Here is a 19,735-nt window from a genome sequence, read left to right on the forward strand (position 1 = left end):
TAACCACAGCAAAATACATTGCTCTAATTGTTATTTTATACTCTTTAGTTCACAAGCCAATCTCACTAGGGACAGATTCACTCTTTCCAGGCAGTAACAAAAATATGTAACTAGTCTTTGGTGGATTGTGTAATTCACGGAGACGGGCTCTTTGTGTAAGGAGGGAGTGCTGGTTGGAGCTCAAACCCACTCTAACGGTACCCGAGAACTTACTCACCTCCCCTTTTTCAGGCTGAAGACAATAGCACAAAGAAGTACATTTAAGCTACACCAACTTGTTTGTCTCAACATAAAGGTGTCTTTTATTGCAAACAAATCAAGTAAGTCAGAGCATACAATTCAAATGTACAAAGTGCTTTGGAATTTTCTGAGTCTCACTGGCACAGGCCCTGTGACAACGACAATTCAGGTTGATACACCTGAATAGCATAAAGCAGAAATCAAAACTGCTACGTCCTCATGTGTATACATCTGAAGAGTATGCAGCAGGTATTTCCACTTATGAGCCATTATATTATTACCACATTTGCAAGTACTGCTTCAGATTCAACAAGAGGTGTCACTAGATATTTCCAAGTGACACAACCGTTCATTTTATTGCTTTAAAGTGAACATAAAACAGTAAAACAATATAAATAAATCCACACAGATAAATAGTCCATTTAAAAACAAATAAACAAAAAAACATTACTTCTAGTTCATAGTAAAAACCACTCTATTTTCCTCGTGAGCAGGTTTTATATTTTTTATATTTACAAAAGACAGTAGATGTGTACTAGCCTAGACAGAATTAAAAAAATAATTTTCATCTTCACTATTCAGATAATTAAAAGAAGTCCCAGAATAAATAGAAAAAAAAAAAAAAAGTAAGTTATATTTCATATTTTTTTTTCATTAGCCTTACTTAAGGCTAAGATTTAGGATTTAGAAGTCAAATCCTACAATCAGATATGTGTGTGTTATTTAACATGAATAAGGAAGAGAATTTGACCCCTTGATCTTTGAAAATAACATCAAATGTGCAATTATGGTTTAAGATGTCTGTTAATTTGTGCTTGGACTGATGGGTTGCAAAGCTTTTACATCTCTTTTGACTTCATGTGGGAACACAGCCCCAAATATATCTTCATGGTAACGTTTTTGGCTCTGCAAAAATAAAAACAAAACACCAAGAGATTAATTAAATCCTGCTAGCACCTCTTTATGTAACAGTTGAGTTTTTTTGCATGTTGAGTTTTTTTAACGCAAAAGGTTTTTTGCATTATGACCAATTCTGTGATGGCGGACTTTAGCTGTCAATAAAAAGAAGTTATCCAAATCTCAGCCACACATGCTTCAGGACAAGTTCTGCTAACAAAATGGTCCTAAAAAGCCAGCATACTCAGGCACTGTGTTTTCAGCAACTGCCTCATCAACTTCTTAAACTCACATTCCTCCTTTGATACAATAAAGTCTCAAGCTTTTGATGTTCCAGATACATGTCTCATGTATCTCCAGATACAGAGCTCATGTCCAGGGTCCAAAGACAGACACTGGGCAAAATGGTGGGCATAAGAGAGAGGAACATGACATGTCACCCATACAACCTAACCAAAGAGAAGCTATGCATTTTAAATAATGGTGGTTAGACTAAGCTGATTACTTAAGCTATTTTCTTTAGCATGTTGTTGAAAAGAAGCTCATTGCAGCCTGTAAGATCTCAAGTGTAACTCTGAAGTCTTCTCTAACCCACACGAGAGCACTGTCTGAATGGAAAGAATCCCTTGCACACCACAACATACCTTTAGCTCGAAGAAATACTCTTCTGCCTGCTGCTCTGTGAGGTTCAGTTTTTTTACAAGTATCCCTTTCAAAGTCTGAGCAACATCCCTGGCCATGCGTACATCTCCACAGACATACAGATGTCCATCCTCTTTATGCAAGAGATTGCACACTTTGGCTTCCAACTTGTTTTGAAGAATGTCTTGAACATAGACCTTAGAAAAAGAAAAAAGGATCATCAGACAAGGTCTTTTTGATGCCACTTTGGCTATTGGCTTTTCTAAATTCTATTTGGGCTTACACAGCAGAGTAAGGTTAAAAATGCCCTAACTATTCCATGTACTGTACCACAGCAAAGGAGAAGAAAAATGTCTTCGTGCTGTCTTTACAAGCTCCAGATTTGAAGGCTGGACTTGCCTTTTGGTTAAACTAGAGCAGATTAAGACTCTTTTCCTTAGAACTAATTATCACTGCCAAAGATTCCTAACTTGCCAGGGTAGGAGAACTATTGTCTCCTCCAATCAAGATTTCTTATAAACAACAGTAATTTCCAGGGTCACTGTGTCATTGAAATGGTGACAAATGACCGGAGTCAACTCATTTCTAACTCACGGGTTAATCATAACCTGCAAAATGTAAGGTTTCCAAAAATGTTCCAACATCTAGTTTCAAAGGCTGTTTGCACTCAGAGGTTTAATTATATGTCTATAGCACCTATTGATATGGCAGTGAAGGTTTTAAAAATACATCTTGCTCCTACAGAAGTGAATAGTGAGATTGTTTTGAAGGAATGGGGCCTTTGTCACTCGATCACAATACGCTGAAGCAAAATGCTAACAGTTTTGTTGTTGTTTGTTTTAAAAAAGAAAATTGCTAATAAAGCCCAAATCTCAACTTGAGGGACCATTCCCAAAGGAGCCAACCCTTAAAGAACAAAGGAACCAGCCTTACTTTAGCTTGGCCAGGTTGCCTGGAGTAAGCTGTAAAAACTTCTTTCAGAACTCCTTTCCTCTTCATTTCTTCTATTTCTTCTCTGTAGATATGATCCATGTCTGGCTGCCGGCAGCCAAACAATAATGTCATGTCACCACCTTTGATCCCTGAAACCAACATCGGAAAGGTTTTTTTGTCTTTCCTAGTAAGACCTATTATTTCCTATTACCGTCCCCATAGAGGGTCCTGCTGTCACAGCAACTAGTGAGGCAATGCAACTGTTATTTCTGATTAGCCTTTCTCACTAAACATCTGAGAAGGGGTGTGTGTGTGTGTGTGCACACCTGACAGATTATGATTTTAGGGTCTGCAGTAGGATTGAATCTACCTGAATCTTTGAAGAACTATGTGGAATTACCTATTGAAGCACATTCCCCAACCAGGCTAACACAGACAGGCCTAAGCTTTCTTCTTTGCATTGCAGCCCCTTTGTGAGAGCAGGGCAGTCACTGCACATACAGTATTTACTAGGACACACATAAGCTGTTCCCTCTGAGTGACCAAAAAGCTCAAGACCACCAGAATGGTCTCAAGTGGGATAGAATTATTAGCTGTTTTCCAGTGCAGTGTTTAATCAGTCTAAATCTCTACATGGTTTACTTGGCTAACGTGCAGAGATTTTGTTTGGAGGACTAGGGATGTCCCCTGTGGCTGCATGAGTTCTGACCTCCCCCATGTGGCAATCCCTGTAAGTACCTTTCTTTTCCAAGTCATAGAGACGTTGCTGCCAGAAACTTCTGAATGGAGCAATTCCTGTTCCTGGGCCGATCAGAATGCAGGGCTTGGTTGGCTCCTTTGGGAGCTGGAATCCATTACCACTAACATGCAAAAACATGTTAAATAAGTAAAGTAAAACTCAGAATAGAACTATTGCTACAAAGCTGACAGACTGATACCTAGTGATCATCTCTGGTGTCCTGAATCTTCTCTTCTTATGCTTAAATATATGAGGATAAACTTATCTTGAAACAGTGAAGAATCAGACTATTTTTTCAGATATATGATAAATATTAACACTGATAAGTACCCAGTGATGTAAGAGAATAAATATCAATGATTTTGTGGAAACACCAGTTGTCTAAGCCCTTACCCAAAGCCACAAGGTAGAAAAAAGTACATGATCATCTCCTTCTGTTGTCCCCTCCCTCATCTCTAACCTGTCTAGTTGGAATAGTGTCACATTTTCAGAATTTTCTAATGATTTATGATTTTACTCAACATAAGACACGGTAAAGGGCCTCATCTCTGGAAGACAGAGGTTCTCGCTCCTCACAAACTCATATATTGCAACGTGTAATCAGCAGTTACTTGACAATCATGTGCAAACATTGAAAAGAAAATACCAAAGAAGCTTAAATAAAAATTGGTGGTTGTTTGTTTGTTTGTTTGTTCCGGCATACACTCACCTGCGCACAAAACATGGCACTACTTCATTGAGACTTATTTTATTCAGCCATGTGCTGCAAACTCCATGATGCAAAGGCCCTTGTCCATCTAATCAGAGGAAAGGAAAATCAATAAGTAAGTATTCAAAAGCTGTTTTTCGAAAAGCACAGTTTATGCTTAAAATGATTTATACTTAAAATTATCTAGCAATTGTGTATAAAACAAGGATACACTGATGATACAGGACTTTAACATACCCTGATACGGTATGAACATCTGTACTGCTATGTAGTTTTCTGCATGTATCACAATATAAACGTTCTGTTACAGATATGCTTCATGCCATATAGCATACACATTTTTTTCTGAACAACAATACAGACTAAGTATCACTTAATTAAGAGAGAAATTAAAACAAGAATTTGTTACCTCTTGTCCTGTAATTGACTACTGCAACTGTCAGATGAATCTCTCTGGGTGTCATGTCACAGGAAGAACTGACAGAATAGTACCTGGGTTTCAGAAATGGCAGCTGAGTCAACAAGAAAGCTGTTGAGACTTCAGCAGAAGGAAACTCTTCCAGGACCTCCAGGATGTTTGGGCTGTTGTAAAACTTCCATTTATTGTATTCTTCTGTGTTCTAAAAGCCAAAGGCCACCATTACAATGTTACCAGGTCATTTTGAGTTCAGGAGAGATGTTTGAAATGTAACTTTTAAAGTAAGATTCCTGCTTTACATTCATTTAAATAAGCAGTAAACAGCAAATCAACAGAGAATTCTCAAAACTCTGCCTAGACTGGGGTTTCCTAAAAAGTTATTTAATTTTTGTAAACAGAAATACCCGCTATAATTTTTCTAACATATAAGCTCTCAGAGAGAGGATGTATAAACTCAAGCAGAATCTGTTTCTCAGTCCTCTGCTACAGGATATACACCAAAATGTGTAGGCTCAAGTCCTGATACCTACTGAGTTCTTGCTGAACCCACTAGGAGAAGCAAGCACCTACCACAACTGTGAGTCTTTGGTTACTTAAAGTGACATCCTTCTTACTTCCATGGTTCCAAATTCTGTGACAAAAGTATCTAACAGTTCCCCTACAACCTTTCCACCTGCAAACTGATTTTTTTTAACTGAAAGATTTTTTATAATGGTGTATCATCAGAAACCACCATGGGGCTGCCAAGCGAAACAGGCAGGCAAAATGACCCACCCACAACCACACAGGAAATCTCTCTCAATTCCCACGCCCGAGTCAAGCCACAAGACCATCGTTTCTCTCACTGCGGTTGGTTTTATAAGCACACAGAACATGTAACAAAGGGATGACAATCAAGTACCACTACTACAAAAATGTACAGTTTCCACTATATAGTAAAAGGGCACGGAATGGCCCAGTATACGGTACTTTTAGCATAACTGCAGCCCAAACTTACATGACATAGAACTTCCAGTCTCTGTTTGTCTCCTTCTGCTGTTACCAGCTGGGAAATCTTTTTTAGCAGTTGTTGGGAGGGTGGAGTAGTGATATCAAGCAAATATGTCAAAGCTTGGGAGAGTGTGCAGGCTGGAATCTTTTTGTCACTTGTCCAGTAGCCACCTGGAAACAAGGGAAATAAAAGATCACTTGGCAATTCCCAAGGTATTTGACAGCTGTAGAGCTTTGCAAAACAGTGTCCTTTAAAGTATGACTTCAGATTAGGTTGCACACAGGTCTCGACCACAGGACCTTACTGAAAATAGGTTAATGTGAGGTTTCAAGCTTTTTGTAATTGGCGAATCTAATGTATAAAACCATATGATAATAAAACACCACATTTAAACAAAATAAAAATGGAAATCATCTGTATGTGTGTCAGAATCCCATGATTTCATAGACTGAGGCTATTAAGATGGAAAAAATGGTCATGAGATATAAATCTATTTTAGAATACTGATATGTAACAACAATAAGCAAACTCTGTTGACTAATTTAAATGCAGTCGATAGCCAATTTAGGAACTGAATTACAGTGTCAGCCTAAGATAACTCTGCCAACATTGACAACATTACCATGGACTGCATGAGAATGTAAAAGCAGAATGTAGAATCAGAAGTATACCTAAAACCATCAACAAAAACCTATTGAAACTTAAGAAGAGGATAACAGAATCAAATTCAGCCTATAAAAATTCTTAGAAATTTTAGAAAAAACTGTCAAATATTTTCTGTTACTTTATCTGAAGGGAACTAACATACCTTCAGTGCAGGTTTCAAGTCTGACAGTCTGATCAGCTGGAGGGGCATCCTTAACATGTGAAATGAGGCCACGGACCAGTTCTGGCTGGTTGCCTGGGAAAATCCCAATATGTTCTCCGGGCAGGTAGCGCACTTCCTGATTAGTCTCACAGGAAAGCTTAACTAGAATGGTAACGCGACTAGATATAGAAAAAAGAGATCAGATAGATCTTGGTTACGTCGACAGGATTTCCCTTGAATTATACAGAAAAGGAATAAATCAGAACTGACAATTGCCAAGGGCTTACTTGTGTTCATTATCAAATTATCAGACCAGCTTAGTAATTCATGGAGACTTAAATAACAGCTTAGAGATGTGAAGTGATTCTACCAGAACAAATAAGATGCTGAAGTGCTGCCTGATCTGTCCAGTATAGAACAAGTCTGCCTGTAATCAGCCAATGGAAGGAAGCATAGCTTACTGAAAACTGAATACAGCTCACATCTTAAACCATCTCAGAGTACATCCTATAAGACGACTTTATTTAGAACAGGGATAAAAGAGACTTACTGGAGGATGTTGAAGAGCCACTCATGGACACTATTTTTAAGACAGATGTTGGCACTATTATATTGTCTTGTTTCAGCTTGCTTTGTAGTACAACTGAAAGCAGCAGCTTCTTGCACTGTAACTTTTTTTTTTTTTTTTTTTTTTTTTTTTTTTCCCTTTGCTAACGGTCAAGTTTTTCCTAAATGAAGTAAGTATTTGCCCAACATGTAGCATACCAAGCAAGGGAGAAGGACCACACATCTGACCTTCCACATGTAGTAGGCATCAAAGAGCTATTTTCACCAAGTTATATTGATCCCTGCACTCCCAGAGAGTCCACTGGGAAGTCAGTTACTAACTAATTAGAAGCTAAGTCCCTAGGTATTGTTGTGCTCTGGTGATAATGATTTACTTCTACTAAGGATGGTACAAAATTCAAATACATTTCTTAGTAACTACAGGGAGGAGATGCTTATTTCTAGGCATTTCTGTTGTTAAAGATTTTAGTAAAATGTATTAAAATATCAAAAAGAATGAGGTATCATACCTGGATTTTAAACTCTGAAGATTCTGTCTGAATTTCAGCTTCATGGGAATTACATCCTTTCCATGAATGTTTGTAAGTGCTGTTGAGAAAAGAAGATATGACTCAAGAAAAATTTTGTGACTAGGTTTGTTTAATATGTATTCAAAAAATACACAGAAAAGAACTGAATAGTGCTTGTCCTAGAATGCAAGATACTTCTAGTCAGTCATGTGTCCTCTGTGTATGCCTTCCCTGACTAAAGTAGTTCATCTCAGCTCTTGTTCTTCTGGGATTGTCAAAATGTATGCTAGCTCTGGTGTTCTAATGTGTTTACGCTGGAAGACATAATGATTTATTCAGTGTAAATCAATGTCTTTTTCTCTCTGACCACTGTATTTCATTATACAAATTCTATCATCTAGCACTGTAGCGGGACCATTATAAATCTCAGACAGCCTTTACAATTCAGACCTATTTGAAGCAAAATTGACAGAGGAAGTGGAAGGTCGCAGGTAATACCTTTAGCCAAGTCCATGGTTTGAGACTCATGCAGTATCCTGTATTTCTTAGGATTCCAGATTTCATCTGAGGTATACATCTTAGGCAACTGAATACTGTTTTTCCCACGGATGTTAAAAATGTCACAGGCAGTCTAGAAAAAAAGAATAAAATATCACAATTAATGGTAAATAAATATTCTTACTGTTGTCAGTTTGCTGGTGTTATCTTTATTTCAATAATAACAATGACACCAGGATGAGGAGTTAGTGTTAATTATGTTTTTATTTAATCCTAGTGGGGAGGCTCCAGTTTCACTCACTGTTGTTATTTATTCAGTCTGTTGAGCTCAGTGATGTTATAGAAGTTCAACAAGATTCCACTTCTACACCAATACAGATAAAAAAATGATCTACTGAGCAAAATTGTGAGGTCTACTCATACTGGACATCCCACTATCCCAAAGGCTTTATGGAACTTTATGTGAATATTAAAAAATAACAGAAAATGGGCCCAGTTTCCTCTTCAACTTAAGCATGCAGCAGAAGAGAGGGGAGTTCAAAATTCAGATATAAATGCATGTTTGTTTTCCTTCATTATTCCCCATTTTTCTGGGATGCTAGTGAAGACTGGAATAAAGGAAATGAATGATTGAATGAACTAATCCATAAACTAGCTTTTATATAGTCACCTTGAATGCACTGACTGCCCATGTGCGAAAGGCTTCTTCTTGCCCATTGAGTTCATCTCCTTCACCTATTGGAATGAGCTGTGAAGCCCCTAGTTGGGCCAGTTTTTGGTCAATGGCATGAGCAAAGGCACAGAATTCAGGATACATGGTAGATCCCAAACCAAACACGGCATATCTGCAGAATGAGATACAAATAAGATCACTGTTTTACGCTGAATGAAATGCAAAAGGACTCCATTGTATGCGAACCAAATAACAAAATATTTTACCTAATTTTCTTTTTCAGCAATTTCAGGGTGAGCAAGGAGTTCTTCAATGTCTGTATAAAAATTCATAAAATATTTAAGGTTAGAAAAACACTCTTTGATTGATTTAAAACAAAAGTGAGTCCCTGATCCATTTCTTACTCATGTACATGGGAAAAATGAAATGTTATCTTTGAAACACAAAATATCCTGAGTTGGAAAGGACACACAAGGATCACCAAGTCCAACTCCTGACTCCAAATGGGGCTACTTAACAAGTAAACCACACATCTAAGATTGTTGCCTAAATGATTCTTGAACTCTGGGATGCTTGACACCATGATCACTTCCCTGGGGAGCCTGTTCCAGTGCCTGACCACTCTCTCAGAGAAAAACTTTTTCTCAATATTCAGTCTGAACTTCCCCTGATGCAGCTTCATACTGTTCCCTTAGATCCTATCACTTGTGACCAGGGAGAATAGATGAGCATCTCAGTGCTAATCTCAGTAGTCTTTGAGTTGAGCCTCATAGATGCTTCTGAGGCAAGTATTACCTTTCCATTATTTGGAGAATCTCCATTTCCAAAAGTGCTAGTAACCACTAAAAGAAGCGTTTCTTTTTCCAGGTCGCTGATGTTGTATTCATCCATGCACAGAATCTGGAAGGTATAAAGCTCATGAGAAATTGCTAGCAGACATAAGGACTAGCGTTAGATATTTGTGATTGTCATGTGTGACCAAATTTACAAGCATTATTCCATATGAATAAAAAATCAAAATCTAGTCCAACTTTTAGTGGCCATTCTATAAACAGGAGGATTAGAGAATGAAGAATCTTGCAAAAGCTAATAAAACTAAGCAAACTTCATCCTCCATTTGGTGTGAGTGCTCTATACTTTCTTACCTTAGTGTTGAAAGCACAGCTGAACAAGCTGCACAGATTGTTGGCTAGTGTTTCAGATTTCCCAGTCTCTGTTGCATAGATCACAGTGACCTTGGACCTTGTTGCCATTGCTTTTTGCATGAGTGAAGATGCAAAGAGTACAGCCCTGAGGGGAAAAAAAAAAAAAACAAAAACATATCATGTTGGATATACCTATATAGTACTTCAGATTGATTCCCAAACAATTTCCTAGATAAGGCTCATATTGAGCATGGCTTTTGCTTGGAAGCTTGTTTAGGAGAAATACACTATAGATAGCCCTGAATAAGAACCTTAGATATGAGTATTACCTAAATGTGGAGATGTAAGTCTGTGATTCAAACAATTCAGGTGGTCCCTACTGTAACAATTATCCAAAAAATGTATAACAGAATCATCAGGAAAAAAAGAATAGTTGAACAAAATCATGAAGATGAACAACTTACTTTGCCAAGACACTCAATTTTATTTCTCTTTTCATTGGCCTCTGAGACTCATCATGCCAGATGTGTGTTTTCCATGCATCCACCTAGGAAAGGAAATTAATTTACAGGTAAAATGCAAAACAACAAATACACAGTTTCTGTATCTTTGAAAGAGACAGACTTATCAGAATCTGTATATATGATTCACTGTCTGTTCAAATACTGGATCAGTCTCTAGCAGTAAATTGCATTTTACTTGCAACTTAGGAATCCAACAAAACTAACCCTACCTTCCACAGTATAATAGAAATTTCCTGCTATTTTATGAATCTTTCTAGTGAACTTTCATTTGCATATACCATGACTAAGAGTGATATGAGGAACAGGAGCTTTTTATTCAGACTTTTCCATGTTTCATATTAGCATCTGAACTGCTGAAGTTATCTAATAGAATTTTTATTTTTATTTTTTGACAATGCATACCTGGTAGTAAAAGAAGGGAGTGAGGACATAGTTCAACATCTCCTGGTGGAACACGGGAGTTATGCTCCCTGACATAGGAGGTACAATCCACACCCAGTCAGCTGGGCAGCCTCCTCTCACACGGTACTCATTCTGCATATATTTCATGAAGGATTCAGCAGCTGAGTGGTGATCCATGATAGTAACGTTTTGTTTCTAGAATAATTGCAAAAAGACAGATATATTAAAAATCCCATCCTGATTTTGTTCTTGACATAGTTAAAGTACTCTTTTTGCTTTGGTTAGTATTTCGAGGACTTTATGCAATGCTGGGAAATAGTTAGTATTGGCAACTATTACATAAAGATCTAGGTGGACCTTGGACAAAGGACTCTTACTAAGTCCTATTTATTTATTTATTTGTTTGTTTGTTTTTTTACATCAGCTTTTTGCCACTCCAGCATTAGGAGAATGAAAAACCTTCGATTCAGTTTTCCTGTCTTTCATATTATCATGATATTTTAAATAAACCGTAAATGCAAATGAAATAAATTAATCCAGTGGCTTTACATAGATGTTGACACTTAGACATCTGTGCTAAAAGGGTGAACAATCTTGCCCTTAACTTCCTTTTCTTTTTCTCTCCATTTTGCCTCCACCTGAGATTTTTTTTTGGCAACAACAGGAAATACGGTTTCCGGCGCTTTTCCAGGTGTAGATGAAGAATGACTCAATTGGAATTACACTGATAACCTCCTGTACACTGAGTGTACCCTGGCAATATATTTGCATAAAGCTGTTGTAAGTGAAATGAAAAAGAGATGCACGTTATTCTATGTCTCTCCAGATAACAGACTCGTTGACTTACTTGGAAGCTATAAAGCACAGCCACATTTATCTCTACAACAGCTCGGTCTTTCCATAGTGATGAAAGTTTGTTTGTTTCCAGTCCCATTCTTCTTCCTACCTCCTACAAGTGAAAAAGAGAGAGAAAAGGGAAAAAAAAACTTTTTATGCTAGACTTAGATCTCATAATTTCTCCACCTCATCATATTAATATGCAGAAAAGAATATTACAGGAGGGGGACAAGTCAATCCTATGCCAGGAAAAGTGATGGTAGTGCACACTTGATACTAGAGGTAAGCTTTTATTATGAAGTTATGGTTCTTGAAGCTATTCCAGTTTGGGGAAGTGGAGGGAGGGCTCTCTGGGACTAAATGGTTAGAAAGTGGCAGCATCTGGTTGTAAGTAATCATCATTAATTTGTAGTGGCAAGATGCCCAAGACCTGCAGCTAACAACTAGGATCCCACTGCCTTATCAACAGCAGACTGGAACTAACAAATACATCTCTGAGAAATGTACAGTTAAAGACCAAAAGTCCTAAATCAGCAGTATTCGAGTTAAAAATGGGGAAGAAAATTGCTTTAGGACAGCAATTTCTGTATTTTTTTTACAGGTGTGGTTTCTCCTTTCTGGATAGGTATTTGGAACAGATACATCAGAACACCGCAAAAGCAATCATGCAATCTGGCAGTCATAATCCTGACAGCAATTAAAGATGTCCTTAACAGCCACGAGACTACGTCAAATTAGCACTGATGTGTTAGTGGGAAGTCAATACAACACTCATCCCAGTAAAGGCTGATAGTGTCTCTTTTTTCAGAAACATTTCACCCCCTGAGTCTATCTTCCTCTCAGATCTCCACAATCCTACTTCAGAAGATTACCTTCAGGATATTGTACCGCTGCACATCACAGAAGTCTCGCACTCCTATCTCTGTCCCCATGTACCAGCCATTGAAAGGACATGCAGTAAATTCCAGGCCTCCCACCTCAAGGAGCATGTTGGCAACAGCAGGCAGTGCGTACCACTTCAGATCTAACTCCTTAAACCATTCATACCTGTTAAACAAGAATTTTGATTTATTACTTTATGTATCTTTTCCTTCTTTAGGCAGCAACCAGGTAAGTCCAAGAAGTGGAAGAGTACTCTCTGTAGGGAGAATGACCCATCTGCAAAAGGTGGTAGCAAAGTTTTCATTTTCAATGTGGTAACTGGGAATTGCCTGCTAAAGAGATTGCAAAACAGTATAACAGAGTTCTGCTACCTGCAGGCCACTCCCAGTGCAAAGATGAAGAAAGAAACAAAGAGAAAAAGGCAATAGATATTATGTTATGAGCGAAGCTATGTTTCACATGTGTATTACACCGGCATAAGAAGCTATGTTTTTTTAATTTGGGATATGAGTGAAACAGAGATTAGAAAAAAAAAAAGATTTCCAACAGAAATGCTATTGGCTTCCTTAATTTAAATCTAATTTCATTGTTTTAACAGGCATTTTATCTTTTAGGACAATTTACCATAATTTCATCCTAACAAAGAACTCATAAAATGACTGCCACAGGCAAAGGCTAATAACTTGCCAAGGTGAGGCAGAGGCAAAAATGCAATTATCTAAATCTGGTGTGCTTACTTTGGATGCTCCATTGGCACTTCAAGGATAATTTCTGGCGGGAATTCAAATATTTCTGGATCTTGGCCGTTTGCTTGGAGAATGAGTGGAACTACATCAAAGCGGCCATATTTCGGCTTCCACCCAAGCTCAATGCACAACTGTAAGTAAAGAAAGTGGGTTTCATTTTCTGAAGTCCCTCCATCCCCGGATTTGAAGAAAAAAAGTATGTTAACCCTCTGAGGTAAATTCTCAGTGGTAAAGGTCTTTTCCATTCAAACAGCACCAAGACATGTTGTTCAAGTACAGATTGTGTACCTCACTTAAGGGGAGCTTTAGCTCTCCTTGTTCTGAGATAGAGGGGAGTATTTTATTGGAAAGTTAGAAATTATTGCTTCAGCCTGCACCTAGAACATGTGGGGCTGGATACCCCATTTGCTTCTTCCACCCACACTTCCCTCCCACTCTGCATAAACATGCAAGAAAAATAAATGAAATACAGATAGGTTAGGGGACATGGAAATTAGTTACAATTCTGCATTTGGAACTATACCTTTGTGAACTCCACACTTGCAGGGTCTCCTAGGACAGACCCATCTGGCATTTGATATCCAGCATATCGGATGAGCTGGCTGTTCCAAACACGGAAATCATGCTTCCCATCAGTCCTCTGTGGGAAGATAGTGATGGCTGACCTGCCAAGAGAGATGATCAAATCCCATTACATAACAGCAGCACATCAAACACATTCTAATTATTAAGACATAAATTGTTGCCAGCTGAAATTATTTTATATTTCTAAAATAAACATCAGTAGAAATAAAATCATCCATTCTTTTCCACCCACCTCCCCAAATCTTCAAATAATCTTTTTTTCCCCAGGATGAAAGTTTTTGCAATTTCAACCATAAAAGCTTTAACTTTCAAAGTAGTTGATGGTACATATGAGAGGACCATGTGAATACCAGAAGACTTAAGAGCAGAGACAAGTTGTCAAAATATTTATATAGATTATTTCAGGCCTATTGTGAAGTTTTGAATGCAGACCTGGATGTGATATTTGTTGTTTAAAATTCAAATGAAATAGAGGCATACCTTATGTTTCCATTGTTTGTTGCATACTGAACATGACGGCAGATATGCTCAAACATTTCCTTGGCTGTTTTACAGTCACGTGCATCGAATACCTATATGTTTCCCAAATAAAGGTGAAGAAAATAAAATGATTTTGAAAGAGTAATGTAAGCTTATTATTTCTCTAACACAGCTACAGAAAGAAAAGATTAAGTAAAACACTTTAAGGATAAAAGGAAAAAAAAAGGAAAAAGGAAAAGATTAAGTAAAACATGAAAAATGAACAATTTCTCAATTTACTTGTAGCTCCACTAGGGAAAGTTTGTTTTTACTCTTCTTATATGTACTATTTTCACACATAATAATCCCTCAAGGTCCAAGACATGCACATGGTTCCATGACTTAATTGGTTCCTAACTAGCATTCCTACACAGGCTTTTATTCAAGTATAGAGTAGAGAAGTACAAAAAAATGTTGATTTTACAATATGTACAGGAGGGAGCAGTCCTTAGCTGAAGCAACTGGCAAATTTTACCAAATGACATTCTGATTTACAGCAGACAGCTATTTGGGCCTTAATTTCTAGACTCATAGGTTACCTGTAGGTTGGACCACTGGATTCTCCCAATACATCTCGGAGCATTCCTCCAGGCCTGTTTGGCAGCAAAGATCAGTTCATCCTGTGTCAGATGGTAGGTTCCTGTTGTTTCTATCTCTTTGGTCACTGCTTCCAGTCGGGCCAGGTGTTCTTCTATTTTTGACCTGCTGAACAGGAAACAGCCATGAAAAGAAACAATAAGAATATCATTACTTAGAAAACTAATTTAAACTGCAGACTCTCCTGATGTTCTGGGTGAAGAAGAGCCCAGGCATTACTGAAGCCAGAAAGCCTTAGAGTACAAGCCATGCTTTTGCAAGAGACTTCCATTTTCACTGATGATTTTATCTGCCTGGATGTAGGTAGAGCCCTTTTCCAGTGATGGGATGGGTATCTATGTTGATTGGGATATGGCTAGTTTGGATATACACTGAGAAATCTGTCCTTGTTATAAATCTACACTGTCTGAATATGAATCAAGAAGCCAAAAAATACTCTATCATTTATGAAAGCATCCATTACCTCAAAAAGTCAGCAATTTCACTGTGTTTCAAGTGTGAAAAGTTACCATCATCTGCTCCCTATGTCCTCTGCTGCACCACATTTTTGTCCCCAAAGCATAGCTGTTATCTACTGCAATAGTCCAGGGTCTGAGATTTTTACCAAAAAAGACTCTAAAAGGATGACTTAAGTACATGTGACTGTGACTGAGGTCTAATGAGGAGTATTTTTCTTGGCTTCATAATTTAGGAACTGGCCTTACTGGGTGCAAATGACAGAGCTTACTAGCGTTATGTTACTAATGAAAGTAACATAATAGAAACTTCAGTAACAACACTGTCCTTTCACCACCCAGTATGTACATGGATTGATCAAAAGCTTTTCTGTGCAAATTTTCAGTTTAAATTCAAAATTTCTACATTAGCTTGGTAAAAAGTGTCAAAACACAAGCAAATAAAATTTAGAGAACAGGTTAACTTCAGCCTAACTGCACTCTCAAAGTTCTATTATTTTCACAGGGACATAGGTCTTCTGAGCAAAGTAAGTTGATACCAAAAAGGAAGTGCTGAGCAGTTCCTTTGTCAGGGAAACCAACTCTAAAATTCTTTCGTTTGATAATAGAGAATGAAGTCAAAACATTTGGAAATATTTATCACAGAACAGACAAAAATTGTTTTGTTGGCCTACAGACAGAATGAAAATAGCCTGCACTGTCTGAGAATTTTCACATTTTCAACAAGATGAAAGATCAAGGGCAAGCATATAAGATAGTGTAAATCAATGTGATCAGACAGCCATGGGCAGAACCATAGAGATGCACAAATACAATACTCTGGCACGTGAGCACAGCCTGTGTGCAAGATCAGGATTTTCAGAAAGATTTGTCTGGAAGAAAGCTTTGTAGAAGAGTTCAAAGTGTCTAAAGAAGAAGCCATTATGTGGCTGAGTCCCTTTGAAAATTCAATAATGTTTTATAATGAAATGAGCAACCACTGAATTATGATTTGAAAGCCTGTCACTTGAAAACTTTGTCACTGCAAATTCTTGGACCTAAACCAGATGTTCCAGCTTTTCCTGTGACAGCTCTCTGCACCATCTCCATATCTGCAAAAACACAAACCTATTCTGAAGCTACAGCATCTCTCTCAGCATGCTCAGTAAGCTTATGTTGACGATATCACAAAGCAAGGTTGAGAAGCAAGACAGTGTTCTTCTACCCTGTGGCCAAAGCCTTGAGATACAAAACATACAATAAAAGAACACAGAGAAAAGATGATTGCAACAGCACAAACTAAAAGCATTATCCACGTTATCTATATGTCTAAAACCAGTATGAGTAGGAGCTAATCTCATTAGCATCCAATGTTAAGAAAACAGAAGGTAACATTCTGGAAGAGTCCAAAGCAAGCTGCTTGTTATGATGTACTATAATGCAACACACTCAGAAGAGATAGGGCTGAGGAATGTGCTGCAAAGTGTCCACGCCTGTATTCCCCAGCACTGAGATTGGCAGACAGAGTGTATGATGTGCAGTAATAGTTCTGTTTGCGTTTTGTAATAATCCATATCCATTTTTGGAATGCATACTATGTAATGGCATAGCTGCCAATAGCTGTGAAGAAATCAAGTAGCCGAGTCTCACAGACAGGTAGGTAGTTAGGTAGAGGATTTTTATACCAAAAATGAGGATAAAGTTGGCTTACTCTTTAAATGAACTGTAGTACTGCTTGACAAAGTCTATTGCCTGAGGTAAAAGCTCTGCCTGAGGAACTGGCCCATCTCTAGTGCCCCTCACCAAGCCCTTTGGGGTCATAAGTGCCCCTTGGCATGCTTTGGTGCGGCAATTGATAACCTGGAAAACAATAAAATGTTAAAAGCAATGTTGCACTATGGATCTTTTCAAAGGTATGAAAAATCACTGCCCACATTTATGCATCTTACCTCCTTTGCTGTCAGGTGTAGTGTGTCAAGAAAGCTGGATCCATTTTCCAAGTTTCTTACTTTTATATGTCTTGGACATCTTGATATTTGGTTTGAAGCTTTGATACCATTTTCTGGGGGTTTCTGGACAAGGGAAAGATAAAAATACATACTGTCTTTGGACCTACTGAATATCTTAATGCTTGATTTTTATTTTTATTTGACCATTGGATGCTAAAAATTAAATACAATGAACTAGGCAGAAATGCGATCTTTTCTAACATAAGTACATTCACTTGATTACAAAACTATTGATCCAATCCACGGTTTGATATGAAATAGCCAAAAAGTTAAGTATTTTTGTACTAATCAAACAATATTTGCCACTGCAAACACCTTTTTAATTTCATTAAGGCCTCTTAACATAACAGTCATAGTCTCAGGAAAACAGTGATTCAAACAAAATTAGAGAAAGGACATGTTTGTTACTAAAGGCTAGGTTTTAGGTGTAAAGGCAAATAAAGGAGTTTGGCACTCCAATCCATGTCCTTGGTATCTCTTTCCTTTAAGGCTTACCAAAGCATCTTTTTATTCAGAAAAGATCTTTCATCCAAAGATCTCACAGCAGTCCTAACCTCTTGTAACCACAGTGACTCCTTGTATGAGTCCTCTGAGAAGTTTCGAGCAGTAAATACAACCTGTGTGAACTGTCAGTATCAGTCAATGAAGCTAAACAGAGCTCTCTCCCACCACTGACCTCTGCTGAAGTTACGATAGGCAGCTTCTCTTTCTGCTTCTTGATTAGATCGTGCAATTTGGCATCATCTTTCACTAAGCTTTAAAAGAGACAAAGACAATTCAGTATAAGGTAACATACTTAGTTTTTATTTGTTAGGTTATCCTGTAGCATCAGTAAATTGATGCTCAGAGTTGTCCCTGAAAGTGGCACTGAGTCAATAAGCCAAACATCCTCAGCAGCATGAGGGATGGAGTGGACTAGAAGTCAATAGTAAAACAACAAACATCCTTTCCACATCTCCATGTGGGAAGGAAAGCAATGGAGAGGGCCCAGAATGGTAAAGGTTGTGTAGCATTGCTGTAAGCTAAGCAGAGGACATCTGTATGATCATGATCAGACCGGAAAATACTCAGGGGAATTAAAGAGGGTGAAAGCTTCAGAGAAACTTTCTGAAAATGTGTGAAAATTTCAGAAAGCTCAAGTCAGAAAGCTCACTAAGCAAATAGTATTATTTTATATTAATTTCCCTTGTTTTCAATATTAACCCTGACTTTCTGCACTCCCATTTTTGAATTTGGATACTGGTAGCCAAATTTCAGAAGGTGTTCATAAACACCCAAGAGACATCCAGCCCATGACCTCCAAACCCCTTAGTTCAGAGAGTTATATGTTACAGGTTTTATCTAGACAAGAGTATGTGATCACCCATTTTCACTTCCAAAATAAGTAGGTTTCACTTAACTTCACGTTTGAACATGAACTGCTTTGAGCAATGGTAGTAAAGGGTAGGGTATAAGCAGAGAAATAAACTATATGCATTAGAGAACTGACATAAGCAGAAGACTGAAAACTGGGAAAAGTAATATGCATGTACAATTTATTTTATTCAGTGCCATGTATGAATTGTATCACAGAAATACTTTATCAACTTAAATACTTTGCTAATTTTTATTGTATGCATATGCCTCTTAAGTCCCAGCATACATGTAACCATTACAGTACACTAAATACATTTAGAAGTTTGAAAGATAAACCATGACGATTTGTTTCCTCAATAATTGTGTAACTTAGACACAATAGCTGAAATGTATCTTACTAAGTCAACACCACCCAGTGACCCCCAGGGACAACTGTTCTTTTGTTAAAATTACTGCAGTGGAAACACACTACTAATTTCTCCAGATCCCCATGTTAGTTAATATCTTTACATTTCAAACAAAAGAGAAACTATGAAACCATCAAAGGACAAAGATCTTACCCATTAATCTTCATATCTTTCTCCACGTTATTATTGATATCCGTCTCTTTGGAGGACCGGTTCTTAACAGCATGAGGTTTGAATGCAAACTGCCATGGGCACAGCATTTTTTATACCTTATTTACAATTTTACTTCACACTGCTGAAATCTTGTTTTGAGTGATGTTGGAACACTTCTGAGAGGAGGAAAAAAAAAACAAGGTCAGTTTTTGACTAAGAAGGTAACTCCCTTTAAAAGGATGCAGAAACTCAGCAGACTAACAGATTTGGTCTAATTAACTTCCTGTATTTAAAAATAAGAATTACTTGACTCAGAGTAATGACACACTGACAAGGAGAAATGTTAATTTTAGTAATGCCACAACCATGCTTTATTCTAAACTAGAGGGAAGGGGATTTCAAATGTCTCCCAGATGCATAAATAGCCAATAACTGTATCTCTGAAAAACACATGCAGGCTCAACTTCTCCAAAAGACACTTTGAAACTTGTATTTTTTAAGTTCTTTGTTTTTCA

At 37.6% G+C, this 19,735-nt stretch overlaps 1 protein-coding gene across 1 annotated transcript; it reads right to left on the bottom strand.

Annotated features, from left to right (window-relative positions):
• Positions 1–373: 373 nt before the first annotated feature.
• NOS2 (nitric oxide synthase 2) lies at positions 374–19,342 on the bottom strand. Its single transcript, XM_084299961.1, has 26 exons — positions 19,221–19,342; positions 17,981–18,059; positions 17,245–17,367; positions 17,007–17,155; positions 14,804–14,966; positions 14,226–14,317; positions 13,684–13,825; positions 13,152–13,291; positions 12,405–12,579; positions 11,543–11,644; positions 10,696–10,890; positions 10,234–10,316; positions 9,770–9,914; positions 9,420–9,524; positions 8,891–8,940; positions 8,622–8,796; positions 7,952–8,084; positions 7,454–7,532; positions 6,378–6,556; positions 5,576–5,739; positions 4,570–4,780; positions 4,161–4,248; positions 3,451–3,572; positions 2,713–2,861; positions 1,782–1,976; positions 374–1,146 (listed from the first exon to the last, which is right to left on the bottom strand). The coding sequence occupies exons 1-26, from the start codon at positions 19,325–19,327 to the stop codon at positions 1,045–1,047; spliced, it is 3,447 nt and encodes a 1,148-aa protein (XP_084156087.1). The 5' UTR covers positions 19,328–19,342; the 3' UTR covers positions 374–1,044.
• Positions 19,343–19,735: the final 393 nt, after the last annotated feature.

The sequence above is a fragment of the Netta rufina genome, assembly GCF_964035555.1.
Source record: "Netta rufina genome assembly, chromosome: 21".
In the NCBI taxonomy this organism is placed as follows: domain Eukaryota; kingdom Metazoa; phylum Chordata; class Aves; order Anseriformes; family Anatidae; genus Netta; species Netta rufina.

What these genes read in the sequence shown, in the direction of transcription:
- NOS2 (XM_084299961.1), bottom strand. Translation starts at nt 19,327, where the DNA reads ATGCTGTGCCCATGGCAGTTTGCATTCAAACCTCATGCTGTTAAGAAC. An exon ending in GTGCCAATGGAGCATCCAAA is followed by an intron (nt 12,580 to 13,151) that starts GTAAGCACACCA and finishes CTTGTTTAACAG; the next exon opens with GTATGAATGGTTTAAGGAGT. An exon ending in CTGTGCTTTATAGCTTCCAA is followed by an intron (nt 10,891 to 11,542) that starts GTAAGTCAACGA and finishes CAATTATTCTAG; the next exon opens with AAACAAAACGTTACTATCAT.